Source organism: Sinocyclocheilus rhinocerous, unplaced genomic scaffold (genome assembly GCF_001515625.1).
Source record: "Sinocyclocheilus rhinocerous isolate Xijiao unplaced genomic scaffold, SAMN03320098_v1.1 scaffold2053, whole genome shotgun sequence".
Classification (NCBI taxonomy): domain Eukaryota; kingdom Metazoa; phylum Chordata; class Actinopteri; order Cypriniformes; family Cyprinidae; genus Sinocyclocheilus; species Sinocyclocheilus rhinocerous.
Window position 1 is genome coordinate 358935 of NW_015666532.1, and position 16833 is coordinate 375767.

General features: G+C 38.0%; 2 protein-coding genes across 4 annotated transcripts in view; both read left to right on the forward strand.

Moving 5' to 3' along the window:
• LOC107732509 (TRAF2 and NCK-interacting protein kinase-like) overlaps window positions 1-10779 on the forward strand; it is an 89753-nt gene extending 78974 nt beyond the window's left edge. Inside the window, exons 22-33 of the mRNA XM_016543864.1 lie at window positions 2137-2312; window positions 2601-2706; window positions 2823-2966; window positions 3403-3505; window positions 3677-3847; window positions 3950-4093; window positions 4288-4422; window positions 5304-5404; window positions 5594-5743; window positions 6483-6642; window positions 8937-9076; window positions 9768-10779. Of these exons, the coding sequence (XP_016399350.1) occupies window positions 2137-2312; window positions 2601-2706; window positions 2823-2966; window positions 3403-3505; window positions 3677-3847; window positions 3950-4093; window positions 4288-4422; window positions 5304-5404; window positions 5594-5743; window positions 6483-6642; window positions 8937-9076; window positions 9768-9851 (1614 nt within the window). The 3' untranslated portion in view covers window positions 9852-10779. The remainder of the gene's footprint in view (window positions 1-2136; window positions 2313-2600; window positions 2707-2822; window positions 2967-3402; window positions 3506-3676; window positions 3848-3949; window positions 4094-4287; window positions 4423-5303; window positions 5405-5593; window positions 5744-6482; window positions 6643-8936; window positions 9077-9767) is intronic.
• Window positions 10780-12136: 1357 nt separating this feature from the next.
• Window positions 12137-16833, forward strand: part of LOC107732515 (solute carrier family 2, facilitated glucose transporter member 2-like) — a 13515-nt gene continuing 8818 nt past the window's right edge. For all 3 annotated transcript variants that reach the window (XM_016543873.1, XM_016543874.1, XM_016543872.1), the window contains exons 1-4: window positions 12137-12283; window positions 15782-15877; window positions 16043-16242; window positions 16394-16518. In XM_016543873.1, coding sequence (XP_016399359.1) covers window positions 12275-12283; window positions 15782-15877; window positions 16043-16242; window positions 16394-16518 — 430 coding nt within the window. In that variant the 5' untranslated portion in view covers window positions 12137-12274. The remainder of the gene's footprint in view (window positions 12284-15781; window positions 15878-16042; window positions 16243-16393; window positions 16519-16833) is intronic.

Consider the following 16833-nt stretch of genomic DNA (forward strand, 5'->3'; position numbering starts at 1 on the left):
AAACTTTATTTTTGATTAGTAATATGCATTGCTAAGAACTACATTTGGACAACTTTAAAGGCGATTTTCTCAATATTTAGATTTTTTTGCACCCTCAGATTCCAGATTTTCAAATAGTTGTATCTCGGCCAAATATTGTCCTATCCTAACAAACCATACATCAATGGAAAGCTTATTTATTCAGCTTTCAGATGATGTATAAATCTGTATAAAAAAAAAATTGACCCTTATGACTGGTTTATGTTCCAGGGTCACATATTATCTAGTCAATCTTTATTTCCTATCTCGATATGCACACTACTATTTGAACTGCTTTGTCTAATTTTTAATCTAGCATTTGCTTGAAGGTGCTTTTAGTTCTCTTTAGATGTAGAAGTGACCTCTAAACACCGTTCTAGACTAAACAACGTTCAGTCGCAGATGCTGTTTTACTGTTGGAGGCCAAATGTCCCACTGGTTACATTGTTCAGACTGTCCTCTCTGCCAATTTTCCACGTGTGAACACTCAAAGCTTTTAGATAAGTGATACACTGAAATGAAAATTCTTGGCTGAAACTTTGAGCACACTTGGCCAAAACCGATATTTAAAATTAGACTTTGCTTGGAATAACTATCAATTGTATTAATACTATATTAATTATATTATTGTACTTTTTTTATAAATAACTACACTTTTTTCCTTTAGTTGGTGTCACTAAAATTACATCTACAACTACTTATATATTATATAATATATATCTAAATAAATGCAATGAAAGTCATTTTCTATAAAAGCGGCTGCCAAATGCATAAAAGGTATACAACTTATTAGCTTATGCATTGCCAGGGAATCACGCCCATGACATTGGCGTTGCCAACGCCATGCTCTCCTACATTTGCATGAAAAACCAATCTTTTAAAATTTATTTTACAACATTTATTTTTTTGTGGCAGGGTTGATTCTCTCTGAGCCATTTTGGCTCGGACAACCCAAGTACTTACTTAAGGAAACTTATGTTTAGTAATTGAAAAAAGGTCTCTGAGGTGTGATGAATGTTTGAACAAAAGGCTAGAGCTATCTACATAATTAGCTGACCTACAATCTGTATTAACCAGCTCCAGCACTCTTTCTGCACGTCTCTCCTGTGTTTTCTCTTTCTCCGCTGTTCTTTATCTGTCTTGTCACCTGCACCTCAATCAGGGCTGGAAAGCCAGAGTAAGGGTTGGTAACATTCCCATCCATCTTTCTCTCAGTCCTCTCAATCTAAATGTTGCTTGGCAGAGGACTGTGGGAATTCTTGCCTGTAAACTCAATAGCAACGCTGACTTGAGAAAAGCTTGTCCTCTTTCACTCTGTCAACTTTCTCACTAAGCTGGATTGCCAGTGGCTTTGTCAATGGACTCTTTGTGTGGGTGTGTCTCATTCTCCCCACTTGGCTTGGATTCTCTCGCCCCAGCGCAAATAACCCCAGCTCTTTGTTAGGAGCCTTGCTGTTTCCATAGCAACTAAAGTTCAGGAGGGGGCATTTTTATGTTGGGCCTAGAACTGGGATTACAGGTCAAATGCAAACTGATTACAGATGACCTTTGCATGAGACCTCCAAAGTACTTCAAATCATTGCATAGACTAATAGTATTTTTTTTTTTTGTGGGAGAAAAAGTATCTGAATGTGTGAGAATTTTACAAATGAATCTTCTTCTACATAAGCAAACCTCTAATAAAGATTGTGCACCTGCTGTGCTGAGTGAGAATCAATAAAATTTACTATTTAATGACTTTAATCACCAGTGTTGGGACAGCTTCTTTAAAATTTGAGTGCTATAGCACAGTTATAAAGCATTTAAACCTCAGTAAAGCTATAGGAATTCTGCGCACTTACTCAAATGAATCAGTGAAACTTTTTTTGAACCAGTTCATTTTCTTGAACCATTAAATGGACTGATTCATTTTTGTGAATCCGTTTATTCTGATGGTTCGAGAAAATGAACTGGTTCGTTCTAGTGTTACATTCTAATAAATGGTTAATTCTGATGGTTCGAGGGGAAAAAAATGTAACATTGAATAAAATCAGCAACTGAGCTACTTTCAGCTACTGAAGTTAGTTGTGTGTGTTACTATTCTAGTTAGTTATATGATTATCTCTCTCTTTCTTTCAGGATCTGACTGCCCTAGCTAAAGAACTGAGGGAGTTGCGAATAGATGAGATCAACCGGCCGCCACTTAAACTGACTGACTACTCCTCCTCTAGTGAGGACTCTGAGAGCAGTGAGGATGAGGATGGTACTGTGGGGCATGATGGCACGGTGCCAGTCAGCGACATCCCCAGGATCATGTAAGCGCAAACCATTAGTTCTCTCTTGTTCCTCAGAATAAATTTTATGTCAGAACTGTGGCTTAGCAATCAGGGCACATGCTCTTACATATTGTGTCAGGGTGCTTATGGGGGCATTTCATGTTCAAGTCTGCCTTGCAACTTTTTTGATCCACTTCCCCATCCTTTATCCTCTCTCGTCTTATTCTCTTTCTACATCTGTCCATAAAATGAGCACAGAAATTAAATTCTGTGTTAATGTGATTCTATAAAATGCAAGCCTAAGTTTCTTGTATTTGTCTTCCTCAGGCCGTCTGTTAAGGGAAATAATGAGTCTTTCACAAGCAGCCATGATGAGTCCTTTGGTGACTCCTACAATGATGAGTCTAAAGATGGCACCCTAAGAATGAGAGAGGTGTGACACCAATTCCAGTCACTTTAGATGTTATTTAACTCCAAAAAAGACTTTTATTCTCTCTCATATCTCAAATGTTTAACACACTTTTGACTTATATTTGATGTTCTCTATAGACCAATGAGAGGCAGCGCTTGGGCCACGGCGAGAGCAATGGTTTCGCAGGCCACAGGACCCTACCAGACCTACTGCGGCAAAGCCACTCCCCATCAGGAACTCCAACAGGCCTCAATTCCCAGCACTTGGACTCTATGGACGAGGTAGATAACATTTAAGAGGGATACATATCCAATATATTTAGCCTGGCAAAGCTATTTTAAATCCGGTGTGAGTTATTTCCCAATCCTGTGCTACCCTCCTCTCCCTTTAATTTGCTCTCCTCTCTTCACTATAACTAGCATTAAAATTAGGCTAAAGGGTCTAAAAATGTGAGGAAAAACTTTGCTGTCCTAATGGCTCTCATTTTCATAAATCTATCACAGACAATATTTACTGACTCATAGGCACAAGTGAAAGTCTAAAATTTCATGCTGTGTCATAAAACTCATTTTTTTCTGAACCATCTATTATCTAAACAGTAGGAATTGTGCTTCTGTTATATTTTTAGCCCCTGCCCCAGACTGTTTTTCTCTGAATGGCTGCTATTAGAAATCATTTTACTGGAGCTGATATGGTTCATTTGTTGTTTTTTATCAGTTTGGTCATGGAGTTGGTTCGAAAGCTTCTTTCACTCCTTTTGTGGACCCACGTGTATATCAGACCTCCCCCACAGATGACAACGATGAGAGCTCAGCGGCCGGTAAATATACAAATCACAAAACAAACACATCCTGTTTTCACTGCCTGCAACACTGAAAGGAAGAACATTTATGGAAAGTAATTTGAATGGCACAACATTTGGGATAAAATGGGTTTTAAAATGTTTTCTTGTCAGGAGAAAATTTTTTTTCTTGTCTTCTCACCTCTGCAGCTTTGTTTGCTAATGAGCTGTTGCGTCAGGAACAGGCCAAACTGAACGAGGCTCGCAAGATCTCTGTGGTCAATGTCAACCCCACCAACATCAGACCTCACAGCGACACCCCAGAGATCCGCAAGTACAAGAAGCGCTTCAACTCCGAGATCCTGTGTGCTGCTCTATGGGGTACATCACTGCCTTTTTTGTTTCAATTCCTCCTCTCATATACATTCTTGAGTCAGAATCCAATTCGGAGAAGTCTTGTGTTTCGTGTTTGTGGACGCTCAGGTGTGAACCTCTTGGTGGGCACTGAGAACGGTTTAATGCTGCTGGACCGCAGCGGTCAGGGCAAGGTGTATAACCTCATCACTCGCCGACGCTTCCAACAGATGGACGTGCTAGAGGGTCTAAATGTCCTGGTCACCATATCAGGTTGGTCTCGCTACAAATAAAGATAGACAAGGTCATCGAAGCTGACATTTCAGTGTCATGTACTGCAGTCAGATGACATTTAAGTACACATTTTTAAGCATAGTGCTTTTTTCAGCTAAAAAAGCCTGGTGCGTCGTTTGGGGATACATGTTCGTGTTTTATTAACATGTCAGCCTTGTCATTGATGTTTGCAGGGAAGAAAAACAAGCTACGTGTCTACTACTTGTCATGGCTGAGAAACAGGATACTGCACAATGATCCGGAGGTAGAGAAGAAACAGGGCTGGATCACTGTTGGGGATCTGGAAGGCTGTATTCACTATAAAGTTGGTAAGTCAATCGGTCTCTGCTTGAGTTATCACAAAAATACAAAAGTGTTTTATATCAATGCCAGTGAAATTTCACAATACTCAATACCAAGTTGGAGACCATCATATTACACGGTTGCAACTACTATCCAAATAAAACTCCTGAATTGAAGTTAATTTGTAATGTAAATATTAATAAATTAGATTAACACTGTGGCATAAAGTAAGTATTCAAAAGATTAAATTCAGTAATAAAGAATAAAGGTTAAGAGAGTTTGAGTCAGTGAGTTTTCTCTTTTAATTGTCGGTATTGTTGTTTCATAAATATCAGCGACTTCATATTATCATCAACAAAAATAAAAAAAAGATTAAATGTTTAATTTATTTTTAATTTAAAAATATTTTATTAGCAACATTATTATTATAAATATTAACAGCATATTGGTGAGCCTGTATTTAATTTTTTACTTTATTGTATTTATATTTTATTAACAATATTACATATGAATATAAATAGTAGCATCTTCATGGAGTACAATGTGAACCTGTTTAAAAAATTGTGTATTTATATTCCGTTTTATTAGCAACATTACATATTAATATAAATATTAGCAGCATGTTAGACAATGTGAAGCTGCATTTTCTGAGCGTGCAGAATGAAGCAAAGTCCAAGATATTGGGGTTGAAAGATGAAGGCTTCCCTGTTAGAGCAGAGGCTGTTAAGACGGAGGCGGTTGAGTAGGCTAATCGAGATTTCTGATACTAATCGAAAGGATTGACATTCAGCTCGCCTCTAACAGCATGGAGAGTAGCAGCAGGGGACGGTCTGCTTCATTGTATGAATATGACAGACTGCCACTGTGAGCTGCAGGTAACTGAAAGCATGATTTACTTTGTTTTCAGTGAAATATGAGAGAATCAAATTCCTGGTGATCGCACTGAAGAACTCTGTAGAGATTTATGCATGGGCCCCCAAGCCATACCATAAATTCATGGCATTCAAGGTATGATGGTGTTTGCTTATCTTTTTAAATGTTCTCTGCATTTCTTTCTTGCTATTTAACTAACATGTAATAATATCATTTGTCAATAAAAGAAAATGCCTTAAAGGCTTGCATGCATTAACTGCCTGTTTAATCAGTTCCCTAGACTCAGCATCCATTTCTGTATCTGTATCTCTTTGTTTCTGGCAGTCGTTCACAGAACTGCAACACAGGCCTCAGCTGGTGGACCTGACAGTAGAAGAGGGTCAGAGGTTAAAGGTCATCTATGGCTCTAGTGTGGGCTTTCACGTCATAGATGTGGATTCTGGAAACCCTTATGACATCTACATACCATCACATGTACGTGATGTGTTTTTAAATTAACCTAATAGAAATACTGGATCCATTTTTGTTGCTAATAAATTTACAATACAACTCCTCTATAACTACAAATTAAGTAGCAGTGCAGACCTTTGGTTTTAGTTTGTTATACTAGGCTGTGATTTGGTGTCTGTAAAAACACAATTTAGTTGTGCTTCTAGGTAAGGGAGCCAGTCATGGGCAACATCCTCTTGATTGGTTGAGAGGTTCCCTTGGCAGTGTTTCTCTTGGGGATTGTAGTCTAATCTTAGTGAAATAACATATGCCTCCACACGTTATGTTCCCTTCACAGCACTTGAAAGTGTGAAAAGTGTAAGGATGATACCAGGAGCTTTGAGAAAGGCAGAAGATTGATTTCTGTATATGTTCATATACTACATACTGTATACTATGTTCAGATAATGAATGTATATTTACAGATAGATAGATAGGTTATACATGTAAAATGCCATATAATAATGTCAGTTGAAATGTAATACATAATATCAATTGAAATGCTCACTGCTTAAATATACAACATGGTAAATCGCAGCCACCAAAATGCAATTATTAGTGTACTTTAATAAGCTTTTTGTATGAAATACTATACTTCCATAGATTCCCTTTGGTAAACAATGATTCCTTGAATGAATAAATGTAAATGGAATACATGGCCATCTAATGGTCTCCTTAAGCACGGCATCATGATCTGCCAGTAACCCCTTCTTCTCTGTCTTAGATCCAGAGCAGCGTGACCCCTCATGCCATCGTGGTGCTTCCTAAGACTGATGGCATGGAGATGCTGCTGTGTTATGAAGATGAGGGCGTTTATGTCAACACCTACGGCAGAATCACCAAGGATGTGGTCTTGCAGTGGGGAGAGATGCCCACCTCTGTTGGTGAGTCTGTGTATTTCAATACCCTTCCCAGCTGTGCAAGAGGAAACAGGCCATACTGACCAGAGAATGACTTCTATTCAAGTTAACAAATATTTATCGTCAGAAAATACTTTACAAAAACAGCATATTTTGCTGTATTGACTAATATTAGCATGAGTCCACAGTCACAGTGGCACTGATATCCGATTGGCCTCTACTGCAGTGTCTGTTTCTGTTAGCTGCCAGCACATGGGTAAAGCTTGAGGGATGCGAGGCCAACAGTAGTGCATGAAAACAACAGAGGGCTGCCACACATCCTCTGATTTGTGGGAGGAGATAAAAGTAGTTCACCCAGAGTTCAAAAACATTCGAACTTGGCTTCAACTTCTCTGTTTTGAGAAGTATTAATGTGGTTGTGTGTGTGTGTGTGTGTGTGTGTGTGTGTGTGAGCTGGTTTGAGTAACACATTAGCTGGAGGATTTAGGGCTTTTGGCATGCTTTATCATATATAATAATCTCAACGAGGGAGTGTTTGGGCAGAGCTCCTTACGTTTGGCAGGCTGTTATGATTATTAGTAGTGCTTGTGTACATAATTATTCACTTTGGGGTGATTTTTATGCAATGCTTACTAATCTTAAGCCTGGCTTATGAAAAGACATCATGGAAGGCATTCAGAGATCAGAAAAAAAGATGCATCTACCCTTTTAAATCAAGACACAACCAAGCTGTATAAGCAAATAAACAGACCATACTAGACTTGACTCATGGGCAGTTATTGAAGGGTGAAGATGCCGTAAAATTGTTTTGGTCTGCCCAATTTTAAGTGTTATTTTAAATGTTATGAGACAGCAATTTTTATCAGGACAAGCTTTTATGAACTTATTTATGGACCGAGAAAAACATTTACAATTTTTATTACAAGTACATTTAAAGAATCTTTTCTAGAATCGTGCGCATTCTTGTCAAATGTTATAAAAGGTTTGTTTTTATTATATTGTGTTTGTTATTATGTTGTTGAATGTTTAGTTTGTATCTGCCATGTGATATCTGATGAAGCTAATATTGCAATACATTTAAATACAACAACAGAGATCAGACAAAAGTGTGTATTTTATAGGGATAGTTTCGTCATTTACTCACCCCTTGTGGTGTTCCAAACTTGCTTTCTTCTTTGCGACACCAAAGGAAATGTTTAGTCAATTTTATTAGTATTTTCATAAGCGTTTATTTTTTTACCATATACATTTTCAAAGCAGCTTTACAGAAAATTATGATGTTAATGTTTATAATGTTTTGATGTCTTCATTGCTTATACACACATTTAGCAGATTAGAGCTGGGTGATAATGTAGTTTACATTTTGTAAAGATGTAAATCAAGAAGTTGAGATTTGCTATATAGTATATATCACTTCACGTGAGTATACTGTATGTATGCAAATAAGGTTGATATACATATGTATTCGACTTTATATATATATATATATATATAGAGCTGTGTGATAATGTTTAACAGAATGTTCAAGTTGTTTTGTTTAATAAAATTAAAGTGGATAGAGGGACAAGGAGCTCTCAAGACCCCCCCAAAAAAAAAAAACATTAAAAAAAAAACATCATAGAAGTCATCCATAAGGCTTGTTTGCTGTATCCCAATTCTTCCGAAGCAGTACAAGGAACATTTTGAAATAATGAGGTGTAAGTCATTATTTCTGTTAAAGGGGTCATATGATGCTTTTTAAAAGATCATTATTTTGTGTATTTGGTGTAACAGTATTTGGGGCGCATTATGCAAATATTTCCACATAGTGAGGTAGATATGTGGGGGCGTGTTAGAACGAGCCGTTTTAGGGGGGCGTGGCAGAGCCTTAACTTTGATAAAGAATATCTCTTTGGTTTTGAGACTTTAGTCTTTGCAACTTCAGGGATCTTATCTATGCACAATCAGCTTGTAACACTCCAAAGAGAAAGGAAAACTTGAAATCGCATCATATGACCCCTTTAATATACCACTGTCATTATATGGAAAACAGAGGCTTTGACATTCTGCATAAATAACTACTTGTGTGTTTTTAATTTTTAATTTATTATTTTTCATCTCTTTAATCCTTTTGTCCCCAAGAACCAAGAAATGAACGAAATATCACAGATATTACCCTGGCCAACAGGTTTTTTTTTAAGAAGTGGAGTATACTAAATCATTTTCAAAAGTAAAATGAAAGTTGTTCACATTTTCTGAGAGAACTATGGTACTGTACTTTGCTTTTGGTATAAAGATTGTCTATGCATGAGAACTCAAGAAGATGTTCTGTTTCGCAGCTTATATCCACTCCAACCAGATCATGGGCTGGGGAGAGAAAGCCATTGAGATCCGCTCTGTTGAAACGGGCCACCTGGATGGTGTTTTCATGCACAAGAGAGCTCAGAGACTTAAGTTCCTCTGTGAGAGGAATGACAAGGTTAGACTCCTATTGTTGTAGATAGGCATGGGCCGATTACCGGTTTCAAGGTATTCCCGGGATTTGAAAATGTCACTGTTTCAAAACCGCTAATATTTTCCGTTATACCGTTCCTGCGGTATGCGCTGTTTTTCATGTCTCCTCAAAGACTGAAAGTGTAGGAATCCCTCAGGTTGAGTGAAGTGTAGAGAGTAACAGGACCCTCCTCCTCCTGTTGGTGCAAGCGAGCGGTCAGTCACGTGAGTGTAGGATGGCCGAACTTAAAGGCAGGGTATGTGATTTTTCAAAAACACTTTAGAAAACTGATTCGGGCCGAATAACAAAACAAACTTGTAGCCAATCAGCAATAAGGGGCGTGTCTACTCGTGATGTGGAGGAGAGCGCGTTCAGTGCATGGGACGGACATTAGCCGAGCCGAGCGACAGAAAGATAGAGATGGCGGATAAAAAAACAAAAGAGGAAAACGTCTGCGGAACGACAAGGCAAGAAGTAGGACCCGTGTAAATATCGGATCAGCTTTCCAGCGCTGGAGAGAACTCAAGGAGCGAGGCCTGCGATCGGACGCCGAGGTTGCTTTGTTTCTTCTCAATAGGTGAGTAACACAGTGTCTACAACAGCTAAAGTCTGCCTACACCGGACGCGATCAAACGACCGTTTAATTTTTTCTCCTCTTCTTTTTTTTTTCCTGCAGGTGTTCTTCGCCTCGGTCCGATCAGGCGGTAGCAGTCAAGTGTTCTTCATGACGCTGAACAGGAACTCTTTGATGAACTGGTGAAGCTCCTACAGACCCAACACTGTGGAGTCTTTTTCCTGCCAGCATTGCATCTGTGAGCACACAGTACATTGACAGTTTGGTCTGAAAAAGATTTTAAAATATTAGAGACTCTTGAGGAGTGAGCTTGGAGACATGGTTCTGTCCTGTAGGAAGAGCACTGGCTCTCTGCACACGGCTCATGGAGGTGCAGTATCTGACGTCACCTGCAGTGGCACGCAGTTCTCAGAAGAGGGGGCTGATTACCTTGAACTTGGTTTTAGACCTTATTTGTGGCCTCTGGTAAAGCCTGTTCTTTTAGGGTCCTCCCCTTTACGTTCCTATCCCTGGTTTCCCATTGGTTTTGATTTACTTTTTCCATTGAATTTTAATCAGTTGCATGATTGTAAAGAATTGGACCATATTTAAAAGATATCAAATGTGGGGATAACATTAGCAAGCACTCAGGCTAAGACCAAGCTTTAGTCTCTTCGATGTTTCACTTTAAAATATTGGCAAACACTTCTGTCAGTTTCACAAATATCTGTGATGCCCGTTTTGTCCGATTTCTCAAAAGAGAATGACATGCTTAAAAGAAACGAATAACACTGGTGCTCATTTGTATATTGTCAACAAAATCCATATACTGTACATTGATCCAAAGTACTGTATCGCAAAATATAGTTGAGTTTGTTTTATAGCTTTGAGGTTGGAAATACGGAGCTGAACGGATCATGACTGCATTAAGTTGCATACCATGTTTTGAATTCTTACTCTAACTTCTCTGGTCTTTTTTGAAATGTTTGAAACATGGAGAAACGGAAGCACGAAAGTTAACCGTGAAATCTAGCCATACGCGGAAGAAAACAGACCTCACTGGTTGCATGTTTGTGTAGACACTGGATCAGATGTTGTGTGATGTGTATGTCAGAGCAACATGATATCTGAGATCCAAAAAAAAAAAAACAGAATAAAAAATAGAAAGATAGAAGTTAAAAGCACCTGTATTTCAGTGACGATTGAGAATTGATGATGACTTTATTTAGATTTCATTATAGTGCCTAGCACAAATTAACAAGTATGAAATCAATCTTTAGAGGCACATTGATTTTCTATTTTTGCATAATATTTTTACGCCATATAACTCTTATGTTTCGGCCATCATTTGTAGGCCACAAGTCTCTCTTCTCAACATTTCAAAAGACTCAGCATTGTTAAATTAAGCTGTAGCTTCTTACACTTTTATTTTGCAACAGTGTTTAATGGGTTAAATAAACCTGGGGCTCAAAACATTCCAAAAAGGGAAAAGGTTCTTCATCTGATAATTATGTGGTACTCAAAGTCACTTGGACTACAATATCACAAATGTTGATCTTAACTACTTGGTACAAACGTTGGTACAGAACTACTACAGTAGATCAACAGATATTAACCATAATGTATTGTTTTTGTATTGTTCATTAGCTCTTTTTTCAGTTTATTACGTTTTTTTTGTTTTGTATATTTGCCTGGGTCTTCAGTTTGACGCTTTAGATGTTCTCAAAGTCACTTGATGTTTGCACACTATATAGATATTTATATTTCTTTCACATCTCTTACATAGCAAAAGAAGATATTTTAATGGTGAGGGAATGAGAGGTTTTTAGCAATAATGTCCTGCTGATGTATGTATGTATGTATGCTGTGTGAAACACTGTGTTCGGCCAGTGCTGGGAAAGAACCTCACTGAGCTCTTTTAATTAACTACTTTATTTGACGCTCAAGAATGGTTACTTAATGTTTCTGTCTTAATATGTTTTTAATGATCGTCGAAGCTGTAAACAAGATTTTAATTTCTTTTACGGTGATAGAAGCACTATGTCCTCTTTTGGTTTGTTTTTTTATTTTATGATAAGAAAAAAATAAACAAATAAGTACCTTTTTGGCTGGTGTTAGTGTCCCTCACTCTGTTGAATCTTTGGTTGTTTTCCAGAGCTCATGAAAGCACCAGTATCTCTGAGCGCTGAGAACTTTGCTCTGATAGGTGTAATACATTAACTCTTCTTGCTCAAACACGTAACGTCTTATCCAGCCGCTTTATGCTAATCAAAAAAAGCACCAATCTAGCAATGCTGACACCTGGTATTCTTCAATGTTTGCATCATAAACATGTATTAATATACCTTAAAATTATATAAAAAGTAATGTCAATCATTTTGACCATACAAAAAAAGTGAAACAATAGTCTGGTATTCAGTGGGAAGATGACTGTCCTGAAGCAGCACATAAACAGCAGATACATGGACATCATTAGTGGATCAGGGCAGAAGGTCTCCAGCTCAGCACACATGTGCAGCATGATCCTGCAGTAACAGGATTGATCATTTACTGAGTATTGAGAAAGCAGCCGAGAATCTTGGAGCCACTATTAATGACCAAGAACGGCTTTTGCTGACACTTCATGCAAAATGGAGAAGGTAAGTTGATTTAATCCTTTTTTATGAATTCAATGCCTTTTGATTTCCATCTGAATGATAAGTAACAGGTTGGCAATGCTGAATGGTGTGAATAGTGTCTTATTGATATGACTGTGTCTTTTAACTTTGCATGTTGAATTTAAATGTCATTTTTTTGTGGAAAGTTAAAAACTTTTTTTGTGAATTTACTCTTGTATGAATAAGACAGCAAAGATGATAGTCACAACATGCGGAATAGTGAATGCAGGTGTTACTCATGCTTTGATTATGAGCTTTCTGGGTTTATCATTAAGGTTACTTTGATTTGATGAAATAAACCGCCTTTTAATTGTAAGCTGTCAAATGAATAACCAAAATGACCAGAATACAGATACTTTTATTATGTGTATGAAAAACTATTTTAATAGATTTAAGAAATGCAGGTGTCTAAAAGGTCATTCTGTTTGTATGACTGTTTATTTACATAACTGCATATTTACGTAAGTAGTTAGTAATGTTAATAAACTATGCATATATGTATGTTTGTAATTGCCCATTGTTATTGTTGTTACTATAGTAGATAATTGTAACGTAGTATGTGTTATGTACACTCCTAAATTAGTATTACTAGAGATTTTCAGACCATCAAGAGCTTTAGTTCTGTTTACTCGGGTATTACTCATGTACTTGAAAAAATACATTTAATTATATTTCAGATGTTATAACATTCATTTTTTTAGTTACATCATCTCAGTTATACTAGTAAAGAGTGTTAATCCATCTACATCTAATCGTGTTCATTGTTCCTAAATCAAATTTTTGTTCAAACAAAGAATACGGGTTTTATTCATTTAACAAAAAAAATATATATATTATTTTTCATTTAAAGAGCACAATTGAATTAAAATGTATACCTTATTTTTTTTAGTTCACAAACATTTGTCTTTCAGTGCAAGACCTTTTTATAAAAAGGCTCTGGCCTTAATTATAAATTAAATAAGAGGAAAACATGTAATTGAGTGTTGTAATAAAATGTTTTGTTTGTATTGCTAATTTCTATTGGCACATTCTGAATTGATCAAGAGTAAATGATACTGATACTGTAAATGAACTTTTATGGTAACAGTTTCTGCAGGTTTTAAGAAGGTAAATTTAAGATTTTTAATACCTTTTTAGGACCAAGTAAAGAAAATTTGAGGAATAAACTGAATGGAACAAAATGTCAGTATGGTTCAAAGTTTAAATATACAACTTCCAACATTTTTTTTTTCTTTCACTGAAAATGTCTAAATATTCTTAAAGGGGTCATATGACGTTGCTAAAAATAACATTATTTGGTGTAATGAAATGTGTTTATGCGGTTTAAGGTTCAAAAAACACATTATTTTCCACATACTGTACATTATTGTTTCTCCTCTATGCCCTGCCTTTCTGAAACGCGTCGATTTTTACAAAGCTCATCGGTCTGAAAAGCGAGGTGTGCTCTGATTGGCCAGCTATCCAGTGCGTTGTGATTGGCCGAATACCTCAAGCGCGTGACGGAAATGTTACGTCTCTTACCATACTGTGATGATGCCCTGTCAGGCCGGAGCAGTGTTGCCAGACGTACGATAATTATCATATTTGTACGATAATTTTGACCTCTTTACGATGTACGATCAATAATGAAAAGAAATCCCATAATGTGCGATAATTTCATAATTTTATGACAAATCAAATGATGGTAGTTGTAGTCATAGGGCTTCTATATTCACACACGAAATCGGCTCATTACAGACACTCTAAATGCGCTCGTGCACACCTCAGAGTGTGTTAAGAATGCAGGAGGGTGCCCTGCTTTAAAGCCAACGAGCACTATGTTGCGGTCCATGACGGCAAGAACCCCCTCAACATCTGGCAACACGCAGGCTTCCGATGACAGCGGCTCAGATGTGGAGTTAACAGCTAAAGTCTGTCTACACTGGACGTGACAAAGCGAGTGTTAAAAATTATTTTAATACGTCATAAATAGAACGAGACATCAGTTTACTGTCGGGGATGTGTCATGTCGTGTCGCATCCAGTGCAAACAGTCACTGATTATAATGGTTTCTATAGTATTTTGTCGCACTGCTTGCGTCCAATGTAAACAGGTACGCCTAGTTATCTATTGTGGTAATTTGCAGGTCGTGTCAAAAAGTTGTTGGTTTAGATAAATAGCTGTATTCTGTACGGTTGACTCGTGAACGATAATTTTCTTCCAAATACGATAATTTTGAGCTTCTGGTACGATACTTGGACATTTCCAATCTGGCAACACTGGGCCGGAGCGTAACACAAAACCATGTCAGCATTTGTGATCGGAGAAATGACAAACAACAAGCGCTACTCTACACTGCCCAAAACTCGCGTTTGAATCGTCAGTGGCAAATTCTTTAAATATAAAAACCGTACTTACAGTCTGTGAGTCAGAACAGCCGGCATTGTAGTCTACTCTACCAGGATCAGGAAACGGTCCTCCATAAAATGTGCTGCACACATCTGAATATTTGGGTTGAAGTGTTCTGGAACAGTGTTGTAAATACAACTTAACCACTGATTTCTAGTCGTGTCCTCTTTTGGAAGGCCAAACAAAGTAGTTTCGCTTTTACAACGAAATGCAGCGTCACACGCGGTGGCGGCCTAGAGTGATCGGAGGCTGGCGGCTAGAGCGCGGCCGGCGGATTCGACTAAGGAGCAGCCGGTGGGCTTGCGGCGACCACATGTGACGACCCCGGCCTGGACTCCGCTTCGTCCACAGTGAAAGCCGATCCACCGCGCGAAGTTGATGTATTTCTTTAGCGACCAGCACGGATCAGCTCTAGGCATGAAGAAGCGGATATCATCCTCTTTTGGAAGGCCAAACAAAGTAGTTTCGCTTTCACAACGAAAAGCATCTCCACGGCACATGTGGGGGAGTGTTAGAACGAGCCGTTTTAGGTAGGTGTGGTTGACTCTTAACTTTTATAAAGAATATCTCTTTGGATTTGAGACTTTAGTCTTTGCAACTTTACAGATCGTCTTTATGAACTAACAGCTTGTAACACTTCAAAGAGAAAGGAAAAATTGAAATTGCGTCATATGACCTCTTTAAATCAAGGTACATTTACTTACAAGTCTTGTTTTATGAGACATTGATAAAAATGAAGTGAGTTTATTCTTCAAACAAGAAAAATTATCTGCCAATGGGCTCAGAAAACAGGTTTTTATACCCCATTGACAGATGTTTGTTCTTGTTTTAAGCATAAACTCACTTAATTTTGTTCAATTTCAAAAACAAAAACCAGACTTCATATGCTCAATTTGCATCTGAAGTAAATGTATCTTGATTTAAGGATATTTAGATTTTGTATCCAATTTGTATTAGAAAACAAAGAGTGCTTGCAACGTTTAATGCCATGATTTTATGAATGAAAGACTTTCTGATCAGATTTAAGACCTTTTTAGGCCTTAATTTGAGGAAGGTCAAAATTAGGACCTGTTGTGTTTTCCTGTCTCACAGCAGTTAACAGGCACACTCGCTCTGGCAGTGTTCACAGCTGCGCTTGGCTCTCTGCAGATGGGATACAGCCTGGGCGTCATCAACGCCCCACAGAAGGTCAGTCATCACACCATCATTACAACCTTCACACTCCTAGCTGCATGCAGAGCCAGCGTGATAGGGATTTATCTATTTGAGATTATATCTGTAAGAGAAAGGACTATTGTTCACTACTATTATTGGGAAGGGATTTGTCATGGCATTATGTAATTTGTGTTGTAGGTCATTGAAAGGCACTATGCAAGATCGCTGGGTGTCTATAATGAAGAACTAGCTCGTAGGGAAGGAGGAAACACAACAGAACATGAAGAACCGACTGATGCGTCTGTGGTCATGTACTGGTCCTTGTCTGTGGCCATCTTCTCCATCGGAGGCATGGCGTCCTCCTTTCTAGTGAGCTTTGTTAGCGACATCCGTGGAAGGTAGAGTATTTATGAACTTGTGAATTATTAACGTTAATTGCAAGAAATAGTTTTATCTTTCCTTATCTTGAAAGTATAACGTTTTATGTGTTCAGATTCAGTGGAATGTGACTCATATCTGTGGTCTTGTCTGTATACTATTGATTTACAGGATCAAAGGTATGTTGTTTATAAATGTCCTGGCCATAACAGCTGGGCTGCTAATGGGCCTGGCTAAGATGGGCACACCTTACCTCATGGTGATAGCAGGACGTGCTATCATGGGACTGTACTGTGGTAAGAGACACAACCTTGCCTCTATTTTCATGGAATCTTAAAGGTGACATATCATGCAAATCTGACTTTTCCAGGTTTTAAGTGCTATAATCAGGTCCCCGGTGCATCTACCAACCAAGGAAACGTGAAAAAGATTAACTCAGTAACTTTGTTTTTGGGAAGCCTTTTTCTGCAAGCGTCTGAGAAAACGAGCGCGTCTGATTTTGCTCCCTTGGTGACGTGGCAAAGGGATCTCATTATAATATTACCACCCCTTAATCTGTAAGTTTACACCCACGGCGCCGTCATTTGATTTCGCAAGCGACAACGGTGTAC